The 26949-nt window shown below is 45.4% G+C and overlaps 1 protein-coding gene across 2 annotated transcripts; it reads right to left on the bottom strand.

The window, feature by feature from the left end:
* Nucleotides 1-174: 174 nt before the first annotated feature.
* Nucleotides 175-26651, bottom strand: EMC10 (ER membrane protein complex subunit 10). 2 transcript variants are annotated; one of them, XM_068241400.1, is made up of 8 exons: nt 26448-26651; nt 19023-19089; nt 16583-16695; nt 13986-14084; nt 12747-12928; nt 12562-12655; nt 7893-7985; nt 462-547 (listed from the first exon to the last, which is right to left on the bottom strand). In XM_068241400.1, exons 1-7 carry the CDS (start codon nt 26607-26609, stop codon nt 7902-7904), a joined length of 801 nt encoding a protein of 266 aa, XP_068097501.1. In that variant the 5' UTR covers nt 26610-26651; the 3' UTR covers nt 462-547; nt 7893-7901. The 2 variants fall into 2 exon arrangements, with proteins under 2 accessions (XP_068097500.1, XP_068097501.1); XM_068241399.1 differs by lacking the exon at nt 7893-7985 and having other exon boundaries at nt 175-547; nt 26448-26650.
* Nucleotides 26652-26949: the final 298 nt, after the last annotated feature.

The raw sequence follows: 26949 nt of genomic DNA, 5'->3' as shown, positions 1-26949 counted from the left end.
AAACCCCTCTAGATGCAGCAGTGTCTTCTTGCATTGTACTTTAAAGCTTGCTAGAAAACAGCCAAGTGGCCTGGTGGATTTTCAGGGCAGGAAAAGCAAATACTAATACCCACATGATATTCAAGTTAACATTTCTCTATCACAGTCTACTATTGTGTAAGGAAAGACAAACACTTACCGAATCTACAATTATATTTTTCAAACAGTTTGCATACAGGTTCACAACTTAATAAATTAAATTGGTTCTATAGTACATAATCTGCAATTTGATCAAATTTGTTCACAGAAAATAAAAAGGCAGGCTTAAAAACAAAAATCTAGCGTTATCCTGAGCTCCACCAGGATAACTCAGTCCTCCTGTGTAAGCAGTGGTGCGGTAAGGAACCAGTGTTGTGCAGCAGTTTCCTACTTCCTGTGTTTAGTTTGAGAGAGGAGCCAATCACCTTCCACCACCGCCGCCACCTCCTCCTCCGTTTCCTCCCTGGTTGCCAGCATCCGACGCTCCAGACATCATCAAAAACAGAACAACAGGGATTATGTACATCCACTGCAACGACAAGACCAAAAGGTGTTATCACAGCACAAGACACAGGTGTTCACACAAAGAAGGGGTAGAGAGATTGATATTGATGTTCTACAATGGTTTAAAAAAAATAGATACTTACCTATGGAGAGGGTCAGCTCTGGTTCCCAAAGAGCCTTCACGGTCCTCTCTCTTTCTTCTCATTCCATCACTGTACCTCTGGTAAATTTATTCGACCTGCAGGTCAAATACATCTTCAGCCCTCCTAGGTCAGGCTTCGGAAGCAGTTCCGAAGAAGAGCGGCTCCATTCTGCGCATGCGTGACTGCGGGCTCACGCGTGCGCAATACGGGGCCGCTCATCTTCTGAAGCAACCCGAGCACTTCCGAAGCCTGCCTGGGGCACAGCTGTAGAACAAGAGTACGGAGAGAGAGAGAGAGGACCAGGAAGGCTCTATGAGATCAGATTCTTCCCTCTGCATAGGTGAGTATCTAAACTGAAGCAAGTTTCCTTGCTTCAGGTTTGCTTTAAGTCACAGTTGTTGAACTCCAGTCCTCAAGTGCCGTATCCATACCAGTTTATGATGGACTGAGAAATTAGTTCTATTTAATGAATTTAAGTAGTGCCAAAAATGTGGGACATAATTAACAACATCATTAAGTAGTAGTTACAGGCCAAAACTGGACTTGCTTCCCTTGGTCTTGGACGGGCAGCCCTCATATCCATCAGAGTGCACTAAGCCTTACATGTAAAAATAAAACTTTACTCTTATTTGTCAACATGCTTTTCTAATGCCGGGATACAGCTTCAGATGAAGGCCGTACGTTTGCCCTTGATAAGTTAGTTCAATAACACCATCACCTTTGGTTATTATCAACTAAACTACCACAGTGCTCAGGAAAGAGGAAAGTGTGGAAAGACCCTATCACCAATATGCAAGAGAAGCCAGAGAGTCAGAAAAACCTTGTATGTATAGCCAGGAACTGGGAGCATGCGAAGGTCTGAGGGATTCAGCTAAGCACAGGTGAATAGAGCAGAAGCATTAAGACCCAATTGGCCTCTGTCCTATAAAGCAAGAAAGCGAATCATTAAACTGGAGGAAGATGGTGTCCTCTGAGTTCTGAGGCATTGATACAGCATAGCTCTGAGGAAGATAGACTCCTGAGAAAGATGGAGTCCTCGGAGCTCTGAGGCATTGACATAACATAGCTCTGAGGAAGATGGAGTCCTCTGAGTTGAGGCATTGATATAACATAGCTCTGAGGAAGGTCCTCTGAGTTGAGGCATTGATACAGCATAGCTCTGAGGAAGATGGAGTCCTCTGAGTTGTGGCATTGATATAGCATAGCTCTGAGGAAGATGGAGTCCTCTGAGTTGAGGCATTGATACAGCATAGCTCTGAGGAAGATGGAGTCCTCGGAGCTCTGAGGCATTGACATAAAATAGCTCTGAGGAAGATGGAGTCCTCGGAGCTCTGAGGCATTGACATAAAATAGCTCTGGGGAAGATGGAGTCCTCTGAGTTGAGGCATTGATATAACATAGCTCTGAGGAAGATGGAGTCCTCTGAGTTGAGGCATTGATACAGCATAGCTCTGAGGAAGATGGAGTCCTCGGAGCTCTGAGGCATTGACATAAAATAGCTCTGGGGAAGATGGAGTCCTCTGAGTTGAGGCATTGATATAACATAGCTCTGAGGAAGATGGAGTCCTCTGAGTTGAGGCATTGATATAACATAGCTCTGAGGAAGATGGGGTCCTCTGAGTTGAGGCATTGATACAGCATAGCTCTACCTCAAAGCTAGCTGGGTGAACAAGTTTGGCTTCACTTCCACTTTATAACAGATAAGAAATGACAGCAGTTGCCAAAAAGCATATGAAAATGGACGTCTGGGTAGAAAAATAAAAACTTTTTTAACAAGACAAGTGTGGAGGCAGCCAGGCATATCTTCTGGCTTTGGCTAATATCTCATGAATATGCAGATCACGTGTGCAAGTTTCACTGGCTGCATGCTTGTTCTACATCAGTAGCTTAAAGTACTGACATCAAAAGATCAGCATGACAGCCAGGCAGGTCAGCATGGCAGGCTCCATATATGCCACGTAGAGCTGGAGAACCACTGAACAGCTCCAAACCTAGATGTGGCGGCTGGCAGCACAAGTAACTGGAACTGCAGTATGGACACTCCCCAGCAGTAGGTCAAATTTCTTAAAGCAATCCTGTAGATCACTGTTCTTCAAGCTAGGGTCTGCAGACCGCTGTGGGTACATTGGAACCTGTCAGGGGATCCCCCAGGGGCTGCAGACCAAATGGTGGATTCTCAACCCCAGGTTTGTAGGTGCAGCGTTCGGCAAGGCTTCATGACTCTGGGCGGAAGTCCGGCAGAAGGGCTATGGGAAAATGGTGTCCAAAGCCCAGCACTGGAGTCTATTTGTGTCTCTAGAGACATGAAGTCCTGCTCTGCCTATCAGCATAGAGCAGGAGATTTGCAGCCAGAGCTGCAGCAATGGTGGTCAGAGAGTAGGGTTGGAGCACGAGTCACCTGCTAGGGGAGTATTTTAGTTTTAGTTTTAGGTGCCACCACTGACGCTAGGCATGTTAGGAGACCCTAAGGCATATTAGGAGAAACAAAAGTTTAAAGAGGAACGCTGCCCAATATATTTTATGGGGAAACGTTGCCTAATGTGTTTTTTTTTAAAGAGGATCTACAGTATATTGGAAAAAAATGCCCCTGGGGAGTACTCACCTCGGGAGGGAGGGAGGAGCCTGTGGATCTTATCAAGGCTTCCCCCATCCTCCTCCATCTCATGGCGGCAGCAATAAAGCTCCCCGAACGGCGGGGATGTAAACATTTACCTTCCTGGCTCCAGCGCAGGCGCAGTAGCGGCACTCGGCTGGGAAATAGGCGGAAATAGCCGATCCCAGTCGGGTCCACTCTACTGCGCAGGCGCAAGTCTCCTGCAACTGCGCAGTACAGAAGACCCAACTGAGATATGCTATTTCCGCCTATTTCCGAGCGGAAAGCTGCAACAGCGCCCCTGCAGGAACAGGGAAAGGTAAATATTGCACAGCCTGACATAATTGTCGGCTGTGCATTCCGTGGGCTGCAGCGAGACCGCCGTGGGAAGACTCGATTGGATCCAGAGGCTTCCCCCTCCTGAGGTGAGTAATCCCCAGGGGCATTTTTTTTTTAAAATACAGTCTCTTTAATGGGAGAAATGGCCAATTATGTATACATGTCGGGGGGCAACCACTACCTAATGATGTATTTCTTTGTGAGGGAGATGCTACCAATTATGTGCAATTCTGGGTCAACCTGTCTAATTATGTTTCAGCTTATGAAAAACGTGTGTGTGTGTGTGTGTGTGTGTGTGTGTGTGTGTGTGTGTGTGTGTGTGTGTGTGTGTGTGTGTGTGTGTGTGTGTGTGTGTGTGTGTGTGTGTGTGTGTGTGTGTGTGTGTGTGTGTGTGTGTGTGTGTGTGTGTGTGTGTGTGTGTGTGTGTGTTTTTCCCTGAAAAGGTTGAGAATCATCACTGTCGAGGATTGGATAACTGAAAAGAGGTGGTGACTCTGTATACGGCGCACCAGCTCAACAGCAGTCTACTGTGATTAGTGGAGATCTGTTGAGTATTTGGCTACTCTTCCCGCTTTACACTTTTAGCCACATCTCCTTCTGCTCATGAATACTCGGTCTGCACAAACCATGCCCTTTTCCAACCCATGGTCACATCATACCCCGGTGTTTGCTCCAATGAAGAGTGCAGACAGTTGCCAGGTGGGAAGGTGAATATTCAGGAGCTCAGACCACTACAGGAACTTGCTGGACTCAGCAGAATGACTTTTTTTTTGGGGGGGGGGCATAAAAGTGGCACTTGGACAACATTATTTTGCAGATATGCACTGTTTAGTTAAACAGGGCTGAGGGTGGCAGGCGAAGGTACAAATACTGTTGGAAGCCAGTACTTATACAATATAAAATCCCTCTTGTCCTTTGGATGTATGTTATGAACACTATAGCAAGGCTAAATAGCATACAATTCACTGGCTTGGCAAACTACTTAAAGCAAACCTGTAACATGCCAAAAAGAAAAATAAAAGTTGGGATACTTTGGATGATCTAGAGGCTTCCCACATCCTCCTCGCCCCCACCGCTGCTGGCTAAGAACTCATTCTTGCACATGGCCACGCTTCCCTCAGTGTACGAGCCTGGTTGTACTGTGCAAGCGCAACAATGACTGCATCTGTGCTGTAGCACAAGGGTGGTGGTCATGGACTAGTTCTATCAAGAAGTTTACCTTTGCTTTGGTAAATACAGTACATAACTTTTTATACAACCTTGCACTATAGGCAAATCTGCTCATTACAGCAATTGCAATGCTTCCTGCTCTGTGCAGCTTATTCGTACAGTGGTAGGGAAGCTCCCGGGCAGGCTGCACTAGTCTGCGCAGAATGTAGAAAGTAATAATTTCATGGTTTAAAAAAAAAAAAAAAGCTTGCTGACCATTCTGCAAGTGCTGCTAATAGGTTTGAATGTTTTGATTGTTACTGCTCTGCTGATAATTCTTTTAAAGTCTGGAGTTTAGTTACTGAAGAAAAACTTTCAGCTTTGATTTTCCCAGGAAGCTGTTTGAGTAGAAGTTCAATCATTGATAAGAAAGATCAATAGACATCTGCTGGAGCACAGCATTCAGTATCAGGTTGATAGTGCCACCTACTGGTAATCTGCAGTCACAGGAAACCTGCAGCCTCTTGCAGATACTGTATATTATAAAAAGGAGTGTGATTTAGGACTTCATTTGAAGTAAACCTGAGATGAAAGAAAAGTTTATACATACCTGTGGCTTCCTCCAGTCTCCTTTAGGCCGACCGTTCCCTCGCCATCCTCCTTTGCCTCCTGGATCCTCTGGTAGATGTCCCCTTACCTTCGCCAATCAGGGTGTACTATGCATGCGTAGCCGTCACTCAGAGCATTCTGCACCTGCCGACTCATGGCGGAAGAGTGCGTGTGTTTGTACTGCGCCTGTGCAGACTGGCTTCAACTGGCAAAGATAATGGGGCATCAACCGGAGGATCCAGGAGGCAAAGGAGGACGTTGAGGGAGCGATCAGCCTGGAGGGGAGTGGAGGAAGCCCCAGGTATGTATATTCCTCCCCTCCCGCCCATCTCAGGGGCACATTAAGTCTTTTATTTTATTTTTTATTTATTTATTTTTTACACACAGCTAAAGCATATCTAAAACAATCTTAGTACTGTTTAACCCCCTTGGCGTTGTTTCTTTCCAGATTTTAGGGTCTAAAAGTGGTGCCATTTTTTTGCATGCTTTTAGATCCTAAAACCTGGAAAAAAAATCATGGTGCTAGGGAGTTTTGCAGCACCCCAGCACTCGCTCACCTTCCTGGGATCCAGCTCTGCAGTTTTCCCTCTGTCCTCTGGGTGGCGCTGTAACCCTTTAGTGAGTGCCGGCTGTCGTCATGATGACAGACAACGATCTCACCAGGGGGAAGCAGAGTCTCAGAGGAGAGAAAGAAGTATGGCAGCCAACGGGAGGAGAGTTAAAACGCCCGCTGCCTGCATTGCTCTGCATAGACCTCCCGGCGGCTACCATGAGTTCAGCTCGGGGTTACCGCTCCTGGCTTGTTTTTTCCACCCTGAGCTAAACTCGTGATTACCACGAAGGAGGTTAACTAAACAAACCCACAAGGAGCTTGCTGATAAGTCTCCTACATTCAAATGAACCCAAGACGAGCCATGGTCCAAAAAATAGATACTTATCTATAAAGGAAGACTCTGGATCCTGTAGAGGCTTCCCAGTCCTTGGTTGTCACTCACAGACCCCTAAACGAATCGCGAACGTTCTCCTCTTCAAGCACGGCTGTACTCAAGCAGGTGCAGAATGGCCACTCTCTTGCATGAAGAGGAACAAGGTCTAGATCTTCTGGTGTGTCCCAGCATGCAGTGGTAGGGGCAACATGGGAAACCTATAAAGGATCCAGAGTCTTCCCTCTTCTTGAGGATCTGGGTTTTTTTTGACCCATGGTTCACTTAAAAGTGTGCCCGAGCTAAGCTCGGGTTCAAAAAGATATTTATCTAAACAGAGGCAAGCCTCAGGATTCTATTGATGCTTTTCTCTGTGCTCCGATGTCTTCCCTTAGTCAGTGCAGCCCTTCTCCACATTGGGGCCACACTTCTCTCCTGATACGAGCACGGCCTAGCCACACGAGCATGGCTGTGTATGCAGAATAGCATGGTGCCGCTCGTGTAGGAGCGCCACCAGCTTACTGCACCCGCGTGTGTGGCACCGCTGATAGAATAGGAGGTGCATGGCACTGATATTTGACGACAATGCCTTGTTGCCAATCTACCGGGGGGGCGGGGGCGCTTTCAGTGAGGGAGTACAGCAGATCTCTGAGGGAAACCTTAATAGGATTCTGAGGCTTCCCACACTCTTGAGGTAGCTACCTCATGGTGTACCAAGCTTTAACTTTAGTTTTATGTAATATTTATTACTGATTCACTACCAGATTCTACCCCGAATTCAAACCCCACCCAAAGATGTTGCTCCCACGCTGCTCCACCACCTCTGTGGCTGCCACACTGCACCACGTCTGTAGCAATCACGCTGCTCCACCACCTCTGTGGCTGCCACAGTGCTCCACCACGTCTGTAGCTACCACGCTGCTCCACCACCTCTGTGGCTGCCACACTGCACCACGTCTGTAGCAATCACGCTGCTCCACCACCTCTGTGGCTGCCACAGTGCTCCACCACGTCTGTAGCTACCACGCTGCTCCACCACCTCTGTGGCTGCCACACTCCTCCACCACGTCTGTAGCTATCACGCTGCTCCACTACCTCTGTGGCTGCCACACTGCTCCTCCACGTCTGTAGCTACCACGCTGCTCCACCACCTCTGTGGCTGCCACACTGCTCCACCACGCCTGTAGCTATCACGCTGCTCCACTACCTCTGTGGCTGCCACACTGCTCCTACACATCTGTAGCTACCACGCTTCTCCACCACCTCTGTGGCTGCCACACTGCTCCACCACATCTGTAGCTATCACGCTGCTCCACGACATCTGTGGCTGCCACAGTGCAACTGAACATCTAAGCACAGCCAAGTCAAGTGATTTTTCTATGAAACTTCATGCGTCATATACAATTCGGCTTCAGTTGTAACATAAATCTAATTTCTGCCAATAACAGGCTGAGGGAACAGGTTTCATTATATCTGAGCAATTGCTGCTTTTATACATTAATCTGTCAGTATGTTAGCATCAGTTTGGTCTCAGAGCTCAGAGAAAGTAAAAGCGCAAGTAAAGAAGTAGCAGAAGAAAGAAAAAGAGAGGGAAGTTTAGGTGACGTGAATTACTTCCATTCCTCAGGACTGTTGTGCCGCCTCCCTCGGACCTTTCGCCGAATTGGTTAGCATTAGCAACATTGCCCCTCCTAGAATTACATGCCACTGTGAGGAGGGAGAAATAAGACAGGAGTCACAAATAGCCCTGGACATATGTGCAGGAGGGAACAATCACACGCCTCATACAAACTACTATGTGAGAGGATTCTTAAGGCACTCGGTGGCAGTGGGGGTACTGAGCCAACTGGCTGAATGGTAGGAAGTCACTACACTGCAGTACCAGGTCACATGATCAAAGGCTTCCCCTATAGAGATGCCTTCTGACCAGGAGACCACTGAGTACCCAGAAACACTTGCCTTTCCTAACATGAATGCTGAGTGCTCCACGTGTGTACACAGCAAATGGCTACAGCCTGAGGGAGAGCAAATGGTCTGTTCTGCTCACTACACCTACAGTCTACACAATGACTTCTGATTGGCTGCTACACAAAATTCCTCCCATTTCCATTCTTTAGGGCTCGTTTCCACTAAGGGGCGGTTTGGAGCGGTTACCCACACGCAAATTTGGACAGGGAAATCGCAGCCTACTGGAATCAATAGACTGCCTCCGAATTCGCGAGGGTTGGGGTTGAAAATGGATGGTCAGCTGCATTTTTTTCATACGGCGTTTGAACCCCCATGGGGGCATACTCACATCAGACCAAGCACCGATGTCCGTCACGGTGACGGATACTGGCACAAGAGGAAAGACACCAAGCCTGAGACACACTGCAGAACGCTTTTTGAACCATGAGTGCTGCGTTTGCATTTTTAAAAGAACTTTCATAAAATTCACTGTAAAATCGCTGCGATCGTGCGGAAAAAAAAAATCTAAATTGCCATGATTTTGCTGCAAGTTAATGGGAGAATTTTTTTAAAAACGTGAACACAGCGCTGACAAATCAAAAAGCGCTCTTCAGTATGTCTCAGGCCTTAGAGTTTTTATATACTTGTATTTTAACTAAAAAAATTGTCTAGAGGTGTGCCCTTACCCCCCTCATTCTTTAAAAATTAGCATAAAAATACTGCCGTTTATGTAATATTAAAAAAAGGAAGGGATTGGCTGGACGAATTCAGCAATTCCCATGTATGGACTGACAGCAGCCTGCAACACGTCCTCTTAAAGAGACACTGAAGCGAGACTTAATCTCGCTTCAGCTCTCATATATAGCAGGGGCACGTGTGCCCCTGCTAAAACGCCGCTATCCCGCGGCTTAACGGGGGTCCCTTCACCCCCAACCCACCCCCCGCAATACTTGGTCGTAAAATGGTCGCTGGCTGTCTCTTCCTGGAGGCAGGGCTAACGGCTGCAGCCCTGCCTCCCAGCGCCGTCTATCAGACGCACATCGCCGCCTCTCCCCCGCCCCTCTCAGTGAAGGAAGACTGAGAGGGGCGGGGGAGAGGCGGAGATACGCGTCTAACAGACGCGCATGGGGCAGGGCTGCGGCGGTTAGCCCTGCCCCAACCAGGAAGCGCTCCCCCGCTGCACGGAGGGGGTTTGGGGGGACAGGGACCGCCGTTAAGCCGCGCTATAGCGGCGTTTTAGCAGGGGCACGCATGCCCCTGCTAGCTATGAGGTCTGAAGCGAGATTTATTCTCGCTTCAGACTCTCTTTAAGTCACATGGGCATAAAAGGGAGCATGTAACTGCTCTGCCAGCTGAAGCCACGCCTTCATACTGAACAACAACAAATAACATTTGTAAAGCGCTTTCCTCCCGTAGGACTCAAAGCACATAAGCATGGCTCAGACCATCGTGGTACAGAGAAAGAATTTTATAAGTCCGGAAATGCCAGGCTAAACAAGTGGCTTTTCAGTCTGGATTTGAATAGCTCCAGGGATGGTGCTGTCTTTACTGGGCGTGGCAGGGAGTTCCAAAGAGTAGGGGCAGCATGACAGAAGGCTCTGTCTCCAGATTTTTTGAGGTGCACTCTGGGAGTAACCACGTTTATAGCCTATCACAGCTTCACACTAACTGGATTGGATGGAGAGGGAAGCAGCATCTGCAGACAGAGAACATTTCTGAGAAGCTGAGAATTCATGCATCAGGCAATGCATTCCCCAATTCATTTTAGAAAGTTGCAATGTTTTATACATTTTTTTAAAGCATGCTTCGTTTAAAACTATGTTCTAATAAATGTATCCTCCCCCCCCCCCCCCCCCCCAACTTGTGCTATAGACAGCTATTTACAGGGGCCTCAATCAATTATACAGAGAGTATAAATTACTTTGTCATTCACCACTTAGGAGATTGATTACAAGCTAACCATGGTAATGCTGCCTCAGCTTCCATCACCTCCTGTAAGACTACCATACCTTTCTGGGACATTTTAGATTAGGTATTGATAAGAACATCGATGAAGGACTAGGAGCTTGTCACACTTGGGAGGTTTGCAATGTAGTGTTTTTGATACTTACCTCTAGAGAGGAAAGTCTCTGCATCCTAAAGAGGTTTCCCCTGTCCTAGTTCCAGGGCACTGCAGTGCTTGGACCCCCGAAGAGTGGCTTGCCTGCACCTGCGCAGTAACAGCGTCCCGCTCTGGCAGAAAAAGCTGAGCCCGATCAGGTCCATGCTATTACAAAAGCAGCTTGCACATGCGCAGTAGCACAATCCGGACCGACATTTTAAGAAGAAAGACAAGTAGGTCCGTGCTAGTGTGCATGCACCAATTCTGGAACGGGCCTGGAGGCAGACAGGGGATGCCTCTTTAGGATCCAGAGGCATCCCCATCTCGCAGGCACGGGCGTCTGCACATAGGGGCAAAATGTGGCGGAGCCCCCCGCCAGACACCACTCGCTGGCCGTCTAAAACCGCCTCCCCCCCCCCCCGCTGCCAAAGCGCCAGCATTCCCCTTATTGCATGGCCGTTTCCCTTTTGCTGGCCAGTGGAATTGTGTGGTGTGCGTCTGGTTGGTGCAGATGCCTCCCTGTTATTTTGTGTACTATTGGCTTATGCTACAGACTGGGCCCACTAGGATTATCTATACTTATACGGTGGCCTGATGAAGGGCATAAAAAAAGCCCGAAACGAACGTGTGTCGTTGCCTAACCTAAATATTTATTGCTCATCACGTCAAGCCAGACCATGATATGTATGGGTTTCATGAACGTTTCCCTCTATGTTGTTCATGAACATTATTTACATGAATGAAAAATAGTTTTTATGACTATTTTTGAATTTTGTATTGTGCCAATAAAATGTTATCAACATTTTGTACTGCAAGATTGTGCTATAGTATTTTTCTTGAAAACTATAGTCCTCTCTAAAGAAGCAAGTGTCTTAAGTGCCAGCAGCCAGCCCAGCGTCAGACCTCGTATCAGCCGGCGACCAGTGAGTGCAGGCGCTAGGACCTCGGACACCGCACTGGTATGCGGAAGTGCCATATCTTCATTTGCAGCGCGGTGTCCACGGGGGTACCGTGCGCCTGCTCTCAACACTGATTCTGAGCTCTCACTCTGGGCTGGCAGCTGTGGCGATGGGGAGTGGGGGTCCCCATCACTAAACATAAGGGGCACCTGTCTACCTAAACTGGGAGGCACCTGTCACTACCTAAACTGAGGGGGTGGGGGGGGGAGGTCTCTGTCGCTAAACATGGGGTGTTCCTGTCACTACCAAAACTGGGGGTGTACCTGTCACTTAACATGGGGGTCCCTGTCACCACCTAAACTGGGGGCACCCGTGTCGGAGGTGACCACACCCACATCCTGGTCCATGTCCACACCCATTTTTGGCACGGCACTGTTACCCCAACTTTTGGGCACAACTTTCCCCTATATGTCAACATTACATGGCTTCCACCCCCTAAATATGTTGGCCTCCATGTCCCTCTCACCTCAGGTTCCCTTTAAAGGACATCAGTCACAATTTAAAAAATCAAATGCAGATAAAATAGTCCACAATTAAAAGTTATAAAGGAATCTGTAATTAGAAAAAAGTTTGAATTAAATACCATTAACATGTCAATAAATGTATGGTAACATTGACATCTCATGGAGGATTGGCTAGACCAAAGGGATAGGTGAGACTGAAATAACCTCCCATCCCCATGAAAAACCTCTTCCTACCTCTGCAGGATGGTTTTCCCTACACTGTAAATTGTCCATTACCACTGATGATTTTCTAACTGCCGCAAGTTAGATGTGCCACGATTCTTTTAGAGAGGACCCAGCACATTGGTGCCGACAGGTGCAGGACAGCAGCACTGTCAACAGAGCTCAGTGTGCATGTGTGTACCATTGCCATGGCAACCAGCCTTCGGCATCCCTGCAGCATCTATACTTTGCGCGTTATTGGCATTGAGTTACATAGCTGCACGGAGTAAAAGCGCCAGCTTTTTTTCTTTCGTCTAATTTAACTCTTGAAAAATTATCGTTAGAATAAGATTTGGCATCAGTCGCATGGATAAATCACAAATTTCCTTTTGTGATATATTATTCCATGAGTCTTACTACGCATCACCTCCTGAAACCACAGCCTATTGCACTGTGGGTAAAACAGGAAATGACAAACAGCCAATGGGATTCCAGTTTGCTGTAGTAGATCAGCGAAGGGTGAATTCTGTGCATTATAGCAGATCATGACATTGTGTTATAGCACACTAATGTATAGACTATGAAGAAAGCTTTGAAGCAGACTAACTTACATATTTGGCAAAAAAGGATTTCTGTTCTTGCGGGTTCTTTGCCTTTTGGGCCTGTTCCATCTCCAGTCGCTCTATGAAAGCAGCTGTTTCCGGTCTGCAATGAGCAAACAAATAAAAAACTATCTACCTAGCAGTGCTAAAGAGATATACGGTATACAAATATATAATGTATCTGGCGGACTCACACTGCTGCTGGGACAGGCTGCTGGATGTAGACAGTTGTGTTAAACTGTTCCAGATCCACGTCCTCTACTTCAGCTCCATTGCATGAGCCAGGAAGGGTGACTATGGAAACGCCCACAATATTCCCCGAAATGTCCGTATGAACAGTGATTTGATCGGAGAGGTGAGATTCAACCATGGAGCACTGAAAGGAAAAATGAACACAGTGATGGAAGTGTATAATAGATGAAATGGACTGACGGCATCAAATAATGCTTCTTTCATACTTGAATTTTAGCGAACATCTCACTGATGAGTTCTCACAAGTGGGGGGCAAATATCCCCCCACAAATGCTTTCCTAGGTCTGTGGGGGCGCTCAGAAGCAGAGCTCGTTTTTACTTGCCTGACTTGCCTACTACAGGCTGCAATCTTCATAAAGAGATTCAGACTGTGCCTTTCCCCTGCAGTCTTCAGTGTTAGAATGATGTAATCCAAGCAACAGTGGCAGCCTCTCCCTTTATAGCCCAAAAACAATTTCCTCAACTGATGTTTTCAGGAATGTGGTGAACATTATTTAGGCAAGACTTTTAGTTGCTCAAGCACACATAAACAAATTAAATATGAGCACCCCAATTGCAAAGCTTGTGTGTGATTTTTTTTAAAGGTTCTCAGACATTTATTCATGTCAGAGGGGAAAAAAATATTAGGTTTGTTTGATACATTTGATGAACTTTGGAGCACCCAGGTGCTCAGTTTACTTTAAACAGTTTTAAAAAATACCTGCTTTGCACAATTCTTGTTCTGAAACTTCCACTTTGAGTGCAGTTAAACTAACATCCTGTATTGAATAAAGGTGAAATCAAACATGCATTGCTTACAATTCCTGAATAGAGATTGCTAGAGGACGTTATTTCAATATATTAAAAAAAAAAAGGACTCAAAACGTCATGGACAAACTCTTTACTGAATGAGGATTGGGTAGACATGAGACATGGAACAAAGTTCTCTGGTGGATTTGCCATTCATAAACTAACTGCATGGAACTTGTAAGCCCGCACCTAAATTTGTAAAAACAACATCTTTTTGTCCCAACTTTCTTCTATCCATGATAAATTGGTGTATGCAGTACTGCCATCAGCCTATAGGATCCTCGGGGGTGGAACAGCACAGTTCACTATGTTGGCCTGTTGGTTTGTAAAAGTGAATGAAATAAAGCAATACTTGATCCTTGAATTGTGTACAGAGGAGACTGTGCACTTACCGCACGGACAAAGGATGTAACGTATTCATTGAATTCTTCAGCAATTCCCACCTTACGAGGGATCCGTATTCTATACAGTCCATTCAGATTTGCAATATCCTGGAAAGAAGGCAAAAATTCAGCTGCGACACATTTTACTTTGACAAATACACATTTCATATGGGGGCAAATAGCATTCTTGCCTTCGAAGCACTGGGATTGCAAGTTTAGGCCTCGGGCAGTATACTATCCGTATGGATTTCCTCCAGGCACTGTGGCTTCCACCAAAATACATTGGTAAATTAACTGGTTCACTCCAAAAACTGTCCTTAGACCATCAAAGGGACATAGGAATATACAGCAAAGTCCCCAGGTATCCAGCAGCAGCGGAGATCGCTTGGTGCTGGATAAATGTCCTTGCCTGTTGCTTGACCAACTGTCCCAAAAAAAAAACACTAGCCCCCCCCCCCCCCCTCCAATGCTAAATAAAATACTCAGCAAGTGTCCAGCCCTGTCTTCTAGCCTTAGGAGCAACAGGAAGGTTAAAAGATAGCACTGGGTACTTCAGTATTTTAATCACAGCAAAAACCCCAAAAAACAGTCTGTTATCTCCTCAGGCATGCCGGTTACTTGAGACTTCCAGTTGCCCGAGTTCCAGATGACTGGGACTTTACAGTAGTAGGGATTAGATTGAGAGTTTGTAAATAGAATAGATTGATGTACTTTGTAATGCATAATAATAATTTGAATGAACACTATGCATGGGTTGTTTTGTGGCTTCTTATGAAATACAAGAAGCCAATGATGAATGACATGGTGATAACTACAGCTGTAAATAGACTGAGATGACCTGGCCAGCTCTGTCCACCAGGAATGAGTGAAAAAGCAAAAACGACCTGCAGAGTGCAGGAGGTGAGAGTGGGATATGCGGGGTTAACTCACCTGGCTACCACCAGCATTCCGGTAAGTTCCATCGGCGCACACGTCTGCATTCAGTTGGAAGTTCCAGTGTGTACATCTGATGGAACGCCCCGCAATGCAGGTGGAAGCCAAGCGAGTTAACCCCGCATATTCCGCTCTCACTTCCCGCACTCTGCAGGTCTTTCTCGCTTTTTGGTCATCCCTGCTGACCACATCAACCTCCCGACTATTGGCATGACAACTTGCAAAACAGTAAGTGTCATTCCTATGTATTAACCAAGGCTCTGCAGGAATTGCATGACAAACCAGAAGAGGCAATGAATAGTTACTATTTTTGCACTCGCTGCAAATCCCTAAAGGTCAATCTCGGAGCAACCACACAGGAAACAGCATTCAAGCTGCCTACATTCTGCTATGAAGAACAAACAGGAGGAGTCTGCTTGTTTTACATACAATGTAGCATTTGAACCACTTCGTATCTAGACATTGTTACCCCCTTATGGACCAGAGCAGTTTTGATGTTTTAGCTATGTCCCTATTTAATCAGCAATAACTTTATCCCTGCTTATGACACCTAAATGAAATACAGGTAGTCCCCGGTTAACAAACAAGATAGGGAATGTGGGTTTGCTGTTCCATCTCTGTCCCCTTTGTCTCCTATGTGCCCCCCTTTGCCTCCAGTGTCCCCCTCTGTGCCTCTCTGCCTCCCTCTGAGCCTTCCCTATGTGTCCCTCTGCTCGAGTCCAGCACTGTCGTCTGTCTAACTACTCCGCCTCCTGAAGCCTCTAGTGTATGTCATGTGACATACAGGAAGCAATGCTGAGCACAAGAGCCATAAGGTGGTGGAGAGAGGACGGACAGCGTTGGACTCGGTTCAGAGGCGAGTTCAGCACTGCAGCTCCTGCAGGGGACGTGCCGGCACTCGGGGGAAGATTGAAGCAGCTTCTTCAAGACTTCCCCCACGCGGAAATGACGTCATTGCAATGGGATCAGGCTTTTCGTATCTGCGGGTAGTTTGTAAGTCTGGCACCACCTGTACATCTTGTTTTCAAACTGTAAACTTTCATTGGGCAGCATTTTTTACCCTAGAACAATTTAGTTTTTTATGCATTAAATGGGAAAATAAACTTATGAGATAGTAAATTGTATGTGTACTACAGATAATAAATCGAACATTAGTAGCAATGAAAAAAAAAGTTGTGTAGTTTTCCAGTACAGGAAGAGTTAAAAACCTTCAGTTGTGATCTATGCAAAAGAGCTTTTTCTGAGCTATTCAACCAACTTGGTCGAACAGTCCTTTTTTCTGAACAGCCAAGAGACAGCTTGAGATAAGGTTTTACTACAGAAAGGTTCTGCTCAACTGCTTAAAATACAGAGTGTGGTTTCTAAACGGAAAATATGAGAATGATTATAAATAAAGCTATATAACTGAAAATAAAAATATGGAACACTTATTTGCTACTTATGTTTTATTAATTATCTGCACTACACATACACTTCATTATCTCCTAAGTTTATTTTCACTTCAGTGTCATTTAAAGGAGGAGGGAGGAAGCCTGAGGACTATCCAGAGTCTTGTCTCATCTAAGGTGAGTATCTAACATTTTAAGCTGTACAGACAGCTTGCCAAGGGCGGTACTATTTTTACTTTGAGGAAACACCACACATATGTAACCCACTGTCACTGGAATCCCTACTCTTAGCTTGTTCCTCTCATCTTCTGTCAGCTGCTTCTGTAAAATGGAGACACTCTGGTCAAGTGAGGGGCTTAAGATTATCGATCCTCTTTTCCTGAAGTGGATACTGTTATCTGTGGGAAAACAGGAAGATTATGGTTATATACTGGACTGGTCATTCATAACTGTGGGCACAAGCCCGCAAGAAGCAAATCAATGCAGCAATGCCACACATGATACACATTTTCAAACATATCCAGTGTTTTCAATGAAGAGGTATTGAGCAGTATTGAGCATCACATGAAGTAAAGCAAGCATTGCTGGAAGGGAAAAGGCATTTCCTATCTGCTCAGCCATGCTGTTATACAGAAAATCGGTAAGAAAATGATGAGTGGCTAGTACATAGACAAAATTACTAACACAATTGTTGCTTGGGCACATAAGGTTAAAGGACAAATGTAGTGAGAAGAATATGGAGGTGGCCAAATGTATTTCCTTTTAAACAATACTAGTTGCCTGGCAGCCCTGCCAGAAACAAGCCAGAGGACCAGCAGGGTAGCGAGGCAACTGGTATTGCTTATAAGGCATATGGCAGCCTCCAAATACACCCCCCCCCCCCCCCCCCCGGCGCGCGCTTCTTCCTTGCCAGGTCTCTCTCTGACCAACATTCAGTTGTCCTTTTGAGGCATTTTGGTTGTACAATTGTGGAATTTCTGGCAACAAAATTAAAGGACAACTAAAGCGAGAGGGATATGGAAGCTGCCATGTGCATTTCCTTTTAAGCAATACCAGTTACCTGGCTATTCTGCTGATCTTCTGCCTCTAATACTTCTAGCCACAGACCCTGAACAAGCATGCAGCAGATCAGAGGTTTGTGACATTGTCAGGTCTGATAATATTAGCTGCATGCTTGTTTTTGGTGTTATTCAGACACTACTGGAGCCAAATAGATCAGCGGGGCTGTCAGGCAACTAGTATTGTTTAAAATGAAATAAATATGGCACCCTCCATATTCTTCTCACTTCAGTCATCCTTTACGTGGATCAGTTAGGATTAGGTGGTGGAAAGGGGCTTTTTGTTATTGCCACTGGTTAGGATTAGATCATTGATGGGTAAGAAGCTCTGCAATCACATGAAAAAAAGGACTTCAAACAGGAAATAGAGCATCATTGACTGCATTACTGCAGTGTTCTGATGATCACATTCTAATGCCAAACCCCCCAGTGCTAGAATCACATGTATCCCATCATTGCTGTGTAGAGAGCATGCCAGGATTGGAAAAAAGTATGGAATTCAGTAGCAAGCCTAACCACTTAAAAAGCCAGTAGGAAATGTGCAGGAGGGCTTTTGTATGTGAGGTGAATGTGCTAGGAGTGTGGGCAGAAGTGGCACGAGAGGCTCCACAGCTCTGATCAGCAATGAGCAGAACAAAGCTTGCAGTGCTACCAGTGATAGTGTGGAATGGAACAAATGCGTCCATACATTAGTCCATTTTCACTTGATAGCCCCGGCAGAGCTGATCATTATGATCATCAGATTGATGCTGCAACATGGGTCCCCATTCATCATTTGGTTTGATGTCGAGGCAAAATCGATCGAAACAATCCAACATGCTGAAAAGATATCACTCAAAGGGCTTGATTCACTAAACCGTGATAACTCAAATATCACACCTTATCAAAGATTTAACACCTTATCAGAGTAGCATAGCTAGCGCTACGAACTTATGTCTGCTAATTGGCAATGGCACTTGTCCTGCCCTGAGCCCCTGCGGGTTCGTAGCGCTCACTATGCTACTCTGATAAGGTGTGATATCTTTGAAAAGGTGTGATATTTGAGTTATCATGGTTTAGTGAATCAAGCCTAAAATGCAAAGCATTAGCTGCAATTGCTTTTCCAGTGGACCCTGGTCGGTCCCTCCCCAAATGTAATGTGCCCCAAGCCTTCTCTACATCACCGCCAGGCACCTGTACCATGTGACCAGGCACCTGTACGAGGTCTCGCATGTGCCATCTGGTCACATAGAGAGGCGCACGAGGGCGATGGAGAGAAGACACTAGAGGAGTCACATCAGCATACAGGTAAGCTAAGCACTGCTTCAACACCAACCACAAGCCTGGGGAAGAGGATTACACATTACATGGGGGAGACCCGGTGGGGCCTTCAGGTGGAGGCAACTGCACAGATTTCAGAAAATCTGTTAGCACTACACTGGCAGCTACAGATCCCTGTCTGATCAGATTTGAGAAGACAAGGCTCTATCTAAAGGTTGACTTTTCAGGCCCAAAGAGTAGTCAATGGGCACCTTAACTGGTGTGTGCTAGGTTTTAGCAATGCATAGAACAATGAATGTTTATATAATGAGATTGTCTACTGCTCAACATGGCAGTTACTTGATAGCAAATGTACAATATTCCATAAATAAAATACAGTACTACACTCATCAGGCTCACCAACTTACCAAGCTCAAATGAATGCTCCAGATCAATGTTTGTTCCACAGTTTTCTGATTCTCTTCCATCTCCTGCCTAAACAACATGAACAAAATGAAACTTTATTAATAGCTAATGACTGTTTTTAAAGGTCCCGCCTCTCTTGTTTTGGTGCACCACAACTGTTCTGCATAGAATGCTTGAGGGGGCCCAATGTAAAACTTGCAATGGGGCTGCATTGAATAAAGATTTTGCAACTTTGTGTACTGCACATGGGCGGCTTCCTTTATAAACCCAGGTAGCAATTTTTAGCAACCTGTTCGCGGTGGCTAAAGATCTACCACAAATACAACATAAGTAACGGAAAATGTTAATTGTATTACTGGTGCATGCCTCTACGATTAAAAAAATTTAAACAAAGCAAATTACATGGCTGTGCATGATCTGGGGTAAGGCATACAAAGTTGTCACATATATAAAGACTCAAAAAAATGTAAATAAATGGCAGTATATCATATATAATGTTTGCAATGCTCTTTGCACGAATTATTGTACTTATATACCCAAAGAGTGTTTATAGAGCGGAGTTGCAAATTCTGACAATTCAACAGGGCTGTGGAGTCAGTACAAAAACCATCCAACGCCGACTCCTCAGTTTATGAAACCACAGACTCCAGGTACCCAAAATTGCTCTGATTCCTCAACTCCACAGCCCTGCAGTTTACATAAATTACTGCCTTTACGTTTTCACAACCTCCCCTAATTAACCAGGTTGCAAATTTAATTGGAGCTTTTAACTGACATTTGCAAAATCTGAGAGTAACGTTATCAAAATTATCACCACAGTGCCCACAGCTCCAACACCACTGATTTCCACAACAGCAAAAACTCCCTGACTTTTCCCCCCTTGCGTGTGCTCCAACAAACTTCCATACACTGCCAAAATAGCATACATTTAAAGTGATATCAATGAAATCAATTCCTCCATTGCCTGCTCGCTGAGCTAGGGGCTCGGCCTTGGTTCACTCGGACAACTTTTTGTTCTATCCAAAACAATCAAATCAAAACTAGCTTCATTGGCATGACCAAGATACATGTAGGCCTTTTCAAAGCAAAGGGTAATGGGAGGCATGAAAGGGGGCAAGCCCACATGGACAGTGCACACTGCACACCAGGACTCTCTACAATCGCTGGGCTTTGGGCTGTAAACTCAGGTCGCAAAAATAAAGCCTGTACACATGCCTATTACTATCAATGCCCAAGTGTTCTAAAATTACAATGTACAAATAATGTCTAAGTAGCTGTGTAAACATGTTCCTACTTTTCATGTTAAATAGAGGCAAAAGGTTTAATTTATTGAGAGTAGGATTTAGCTACAGTGGTGTGAAAAACCATTTGCCCCGTTCCTGATTTCTTATTCTTTTGCATGTTTATGCACACAACCGAGAAAATATACCAGGGAAAAATAATCAAACACAGGGTCACTAATGACCAGCCCTTTGAGTATCAATATAGGAGTATTTGGCTCCACATTATTGGACCTAATGGTCAGTAAAAGAAACACAACTTTAATCGTGCCTAACAAGATTCACAAATTAATGTATAAAACCTCTAGTGTGGAGGTCTTGGCTTATCCCCCACAATAAGACATCTAATGTGGTGTAGCTATTCCACATAAAGGTTTAGAACCCTGCTGGTATAGGAGATGGTTGTAGCCACTAGCATTCAATCAGCTGTCATGTAGACTGCTAGCAGATGCTGCCTGTAGTCAGTACAGACCATCACCTACATATGCATATCAGGAGGACATATAGAGGAGTGATAGTGCTATTTACACAGTGATTGTACAATGATCTTTAACATGTTTCACCCTACGGCTTTTTCAAAAAGTGCTATACATATATACAATGAGCATAGTGCACCCCCCACCAGCAAAATGTCCCCCAGCAAATAGCCCAAGTCAGAGCTGAGGCACTGTTTGCAGTGCAGGTTTAAATAAACAGAGAGGACAAGCACACTCTCTCTCAGTCTATTTAAACCTGCACTGCAAACAGTGCCTCAGCTCTGACTTGGGCTATTTGCTGGGGGACATTTTGCTGGTGGGGGGTGCACTATGCTCATTGTATATATGTATAGCACTTTTTGAAAAAGCCGTAGGGTGAAACATGTTAAAGATCATTGTACAATCACTGTGTAAATAGCACTATCACTCCTCTATATGTCCTCCTGATATGTATATGTAGGTGATGGTCTGTACTGACTACAGGCAGCATCTGCTAGCAGTCTACATGACAGCTGATTGAATGCTAGTGGCTACAACCATCTCCTATACCAGCAGGGTTCTAAACCTTTATGTGGAATAGCTACACCACATTAGATGTCTTATTGTGGGGGATAAGCCAAGACCTCCACACTAGAGGTTTTATACATTAATTTGTGAATCTTGTTAGGCACGATTAAAGTTGTGTTTCTTTTACTGACCATTAGGTCCAATAATGTGGAGCCAAATACTCCTATATTGATACTCAAAGGGCTGGTCATTAGTGACCCTGTGTTTGATCTTTTGCATGTTTGTCACACTTAAAGCCAGTGAGTACCAGTTTAAAAATCAAAAAGTCAGATACTCACTTAAGTAGAGGGAAGGCTCGGTCCTAATGAGCCTTCCCTCTCCTCTCCCGGTGCCCTCGGTGCTGCGCTGGCTCCCCCGTACGCGTCCGCCGCCGCAGGGACTTCGGAGGTCTTCGGGAGCTTCCGAAGACGGGCCGCTCCATACTACGCACGCGCGAATGCGTCATAGAGGGCGCTCGCACATGCGTAGTATGGAGCGGCCCGTTTTCGGGAGCCCGAGTGCTCCCGAAGGCTTCCGAAAGCTCCCTTCGGCTGCGGAAGTGGCAGTATTTGACCGAACTGGTCGAATACTGCCACGGGGGATCCTGCGCGGGACCGGGCACTGGGAGAGGAGAGGGAAGGCTCATTAGGACCGAGCCTTCCCTCTCCTTAGGTGAGTATCTGACTTTTTGATTTTTTAAATGGTAAACATTCACTTTAAATATTTCTGTTCATCAAAAACCGTTAACTATTAGTCAAAGATAACATAATTGAACATAACATAATTGAACACAAAATGCAGTTTTAAATGATGGTTTTTATTATTTAGTGAGAAAAAAACCCCTCAAAACCTACATGGCCCTGTGTGAAAAAGAAATTGCCCCCTGAACCTAATAACTGGTTGGGCCATCCTTAGCAGCAATCAAGCGTTTGCGATAACTTGCAACGAGTCTTTTACAGCGCTCTGGAGGATTTTTGGCCCTCATCTTTGCAGAATTGTTGTAATTCAGCCTTATTTAAGGGTTTTCTAGCATGAACCGCCTTTTTAAGGTCATGCCACAACATCTCAATAGGATTCAGGTCAGGAATTTGACTAGGCCACTCCAAAGTCTTCATTTTGTTTTTCTTCAGCCATTCAGAGGTGGATTTGCTGGTGTGTTTTGGGTCATTGTCCTGCTGCAGCACCCAAGATCGCTTCAGCTTGAGTTGACGAACAGATGACCGGACATTCTCCTTCAGGATTTTTTGGTAGACAGTAGAATTCATGGTTCCATCTATCACAGCAAGCCTTCCAGGTCCTGAAGCAGCAAAACAACCCTAGACCATCACACTACCACCACCATATTTTACTGTTGGTATGATGTTCTTTTGCTGAAATGCTGTGTTACTTCTACGCCAGATGTAACGGGACACGCACCTTCCAAAAAGTTCAACTTTTGTCTCGTCGGTCCACAAGGTATTTTCCCAAAAGTCTTGGCAATCATTGAGATGTTTTTTTAGCAAAATTGAGACGAGCCTTAATGTTCTTTTTGCTTAAAAGTGGTTTGCGCCTTGGATATCTGCCATGCAGGCCGCTTTTGCCCAGTCTCTTTCTTATGGTGGAGTCGTGAACATTGACCTTAATTGAGGCAAGTGAGGCCTGCAGTTCTTTAGATGTTGTCCTGGGGTCTTTTGTGACCTCTCGGATGAGTTTTCTCTGCGCTCTTGGGGTAATTTTGGTCGGCCGGCCACTCCTGGGAAGGTTCATCACTGTTCCATATTTTTGCCATTTGTGGATAATGGCTCTCACTGTGGTTCGCTGGAGTCCCAAAGCTTAAGAAATGGCTTTATAACCTTTACCAGACTGATAGATCTCAATTACAGTACTTTTGTTCTCATTTGTTCCTGAATTTCTTTGGATCTTGGCATGATGTCTAGCTTTTGAGGTGCTTTTGGTCTACTTCTCTGTGTCAGATAGCTCCTATTTAAGTGATTTCTTGATTGAAACAGGTGTGGCAGTAATCAGGCCTGGGGGTGACTACAGAAATTGAACTCAGGTGTGATAAACCACAGTTAAGGTATTTTTTTTAAACAGAAGGGGGGCAATCACTTTTTCACACAGGGCCATGTAGATTTGGAGTTTTTTTCTCACTAAATAATAAAAACCATAATTTAAAACTGCATTTTGTGTTCAATTATGTTATCTTTGACTAATAGTTAATGGTTTTTGATGAGCAGAAACATTTAAGTGTGACAAACATGCAAAATAATAAGAAATCAGGAAGGGGGCAAATAGTTTTTCACACCACTGTATATTGGGACAAATCAATTGCAGAAGGGGTGTCTGCTTGAATGCACAGCCAGTGTTGCACATCAGACTACAGAGTATTTTTCTCTGAAAGCAAAGACAGTATCAAAAGCTGTGACAATTACAAATGTTAACAAGTTACATTTCCTCTGCTCTCTTCACACACTTCAGTCAGAAACACTGCACACAGAAGCTGCAGCTGTTGGGAGCTTTCTCTCTCACACATACAGTTACACACAGAGTTAAAGAGAAACAGAGATGATTAAAAAAAAGCTTTTATACATACCTGGGGCTTCCTCCAGCCCCATACGCACAGATCGCTCCCACGCTGCCGTCCTCTGCTGCCTGGATCCGCCGGTACCGGGTCCCGTCATTGCCGTGAGTCGGCCAGCGGACGCGGCCGATTCTCCGCATCACACGGCGCTCCCTCTATACAAGTACGCATGAGGCTGCCTACTGCGCAGCCGCATGCGTACAGGTATGGAGGGAGCCCCTGTGATGCGGACAATTGGCCGCAGCCGCCGGAAGTGATGGGCCCGGTACCGGCGGTTCCAGGAAGCAGAGGATGGCGGCGTGGGAGCGATCCAGGCTTATGGGGCTGGAAGAAGCCCCAGGTATGTATAAAAGCCTTTTTCTATTTTTAACCAGCGTTCCTCTCTGGTTCCCTTTAACTGATCAAGTGTGAGGGGAATTTCCCCTTTCCTCATGGCTCATTCTGCCTTCAGTTTTGGCGTCAGTAAAGTTTTAAAGTATTGTGATAACAGTAAACAAAGAGGTTGCCAGTGAAATGTATACACCAGTACTTAGCAGCACAAACAATTCCTATCTCAATTGAAAAAAAAATATGTAGATCGATAGTGTTCCTTTAAGTCAGCCGTAACTATTGCCTCAGCCGATAATCAAGCGCGTGTACGGCAGTTGGAAACCCCCAACCCATGAGCGATCCGCCAAACGGATCTACCCAACCCCAGCGACAACGATCCCCCGCCGATCATATTGTTTGTGCTGCTCCTCGCGTGACATCATGCATGCACCACTCGTACTGATCCCTGACAGGCGACATCAGTTGGAAATACGTAAACGACTTTTGTGCTACTGGTCGGTATTATGGTGTTAATTTACATGCTGCATGACTTTGCACATGCTCCGTAGCATCCGTGTGCTATTTGGAAGGGTATGCTGAAATTATGGAACACCCACAGGGCTACCTCCCAACTTTTTGAGGTGAGAAAGAGGGACACTTATGCCACACCCCCATCACATCCCTAGTCACACATACCATAAAGATTTCATAAGAAAAATGTGTTTTAGAACCCAAACCACACTGGTCCTTTCTCTCATATTTCATTTTCCTTCAGATTAACATTTTAAAATTAGTAATATATCAATTTAAAGGATTGCAATACAGTTTAGTCAAACATCTTTTAGTAGAGAATTTTTTTTTGTATATATATATGTGTGTGTATATATATATATATATATATATATATATATATATATATATATATATATATATATATATATATATATATATATATATATATGCAAAGTCCTGAAAGAGGGACAGTTGGGAGCTATGCACAGGCACCAGAGGATATAATAATTAGTATAATAATGTTATTGTTCTCTTCAGGTACGCGATGGGGAAGAAAACAATGCTTTTAAGGGTTTTTAAGGGTGTGGGTCCATTTTCACATATTGTCATTATTGCTTCCAGAAAAGTAATCTTTAACAAATGGATTCATGCAGCACACCCCACCATTTGGGATGTTAAAGTGAATGGTTACCGATTAAAAAAAAGAAAAGTCAGATACCTAAGGAGAGAGGGAAGGCTCGGTCCTAATGAGCCTTCCATCTCCTCTACCGGTGCCCGGTGGATCCTCCGTTCAAATTCCCCTGCCACGGGGGACTTCAGAAGTCTTCGGGAGCACTCGGGCTCCCGAAGACGGGCCGCTCCTTACTGCGCACGCACGAGTGCGTCATAGGCCCACGCGAGTGCGTCAGAGTGGGCATTCGCGCATGCGCAGTATAGAGTGGCCCATCTTCGGGAGCCCGAGTGCTCCCGAAGACTTCCGAAGCGGCAGTATTTGACCAAACTGGTCGAATACTGCAACGGGGGATCGAGAGCGGGACCGGGAGAGGAGAGGGAAGTCTCATTAGGACTGAGCCTTCCCTCTCCTTAGGTGAGTATCTGACTTTTCTTTTTTTTAAATCGGTACACATTGGCTTTAAAGCATTAACACACCTGTTTAATTTGGACAGACTGGATGCCCTGGCTCATAAGGAAAAGCAAACTAAACATCTCTTTAAAACCTGGAAACCTTTCATTCTGGCTACTTTCACAACAGCCAAAAAAAATAAACTCATGGAGCACTTCAAGTATACGGCTGGTACTGTACTGCTCAACTACAAGGTACTCTGGGCAGACTGGAAATCACCAACTAAAAGTACTTCCTATTCTCCATACCAGAATAAACTCTGCGAAATTTGGGACTTCAGCTAAACCGCATCCTAGCGACAATATTTTTAGAAGGGATTGCCCAAATGGGTGGGATAGGGATGGGGGAGCTTTTCGTTTTCTGTAGGGGAAGATCATGTTTTATATGGATGAAAACCAGGCACCTTCTCTGTTATTCACGTTCTTTAATTCATGCAAATTAACCTGGCGCCTCAGTTCTTTTTGATGCAGGGAATATATAAAGCCTGCCGTCTGTTTTTCATTGAAATTTCAGAATAAAATAATAATGTTATTGCTGAAGGACAGATGTGATGAAGGACAGAGGCCGAAACAACACAGATGGGCATTCTGAATGGCTGTAGGGAGGTGCTGGCCTCTCACCTTTACTCTGCACACATTTGCCCGAGTCCCTGCGGGTAACAGCAAGGCCAGAATGAGGAGCAGCGCCCAGCACTGTCCCGTCCACCGGCATAACACAGACCACCGTACACGGGACACATTCCGCAACCCAAACCCCTCCAGATCCACCATACTGGCCGCCATGACAGTCCGAGCCAGCAGGCGTCACCGTACGCATGCGCAGCGCTGACCCGGAAGTACCCAACCAAAGGGGGGGGGGGGGGGGGAGAGGTGCGTTCACTTTTCTCTCTAGTATTTTCCTGCAGTCCTCTGATAACCCCGCCGTGCGTCGCAGCTTACTGATATCTAATCACTGCCATTCTCTATTCTTTACACCTCTGAACGGAGTACAGACATTGTACAAGGAACATAAAGTGGGACTGACGGACGGTGTGTCGTCAAAAAGGGGAGGAGACTGTTGCGCCTCAAGCCTCCATGTGGCCGACCAATCAGTGGTGTAGTCAGGTCTGGTAAGTGCAGTGCA

Source organism: Hyperolius riggenbachi, chromosome 6 (genome assembly GCF_040937935.1).
Source record: "Hyperolius riggenbachi isolate aHypRig1 chromosome 6, aHypRig1.pri, whole genome shotgun sequence".
NCBI classification, from domain to species: domain Eukaryota; kingdom Metazoa; phylum Chordata; class Amphibia; order Anura; family Hyperoliidae; genus Hyperolius; species Hyperolius riggenbachi.
This window is presented reverse-complemented; position numbering and strand designations above follow the sequence as displayed.

Coding starts and splice junctions, on each gene's coding strand:
- EMC10 (XM_068241399.1), bottom strand. CDS start 26,609: ATGGCGGCCAGTATGGTGGATCTGGAGGGGTTTGGGTTGCGGAATGTG. Junction 12,929..13,985: donor TTACATCCTTTGTCCGTGCG/GTAAGTGCACAG, acceptor TTTTCCTTTCAG/TGCTCCATGGTTGAATCTCA. Junction 548..12,561: donor AATCCTTTTTTGCCAAATAT/GTAAGTTAGTCT, acceptor TTGTCGTTGCAG/TGGATGTACATAATCCCTGT.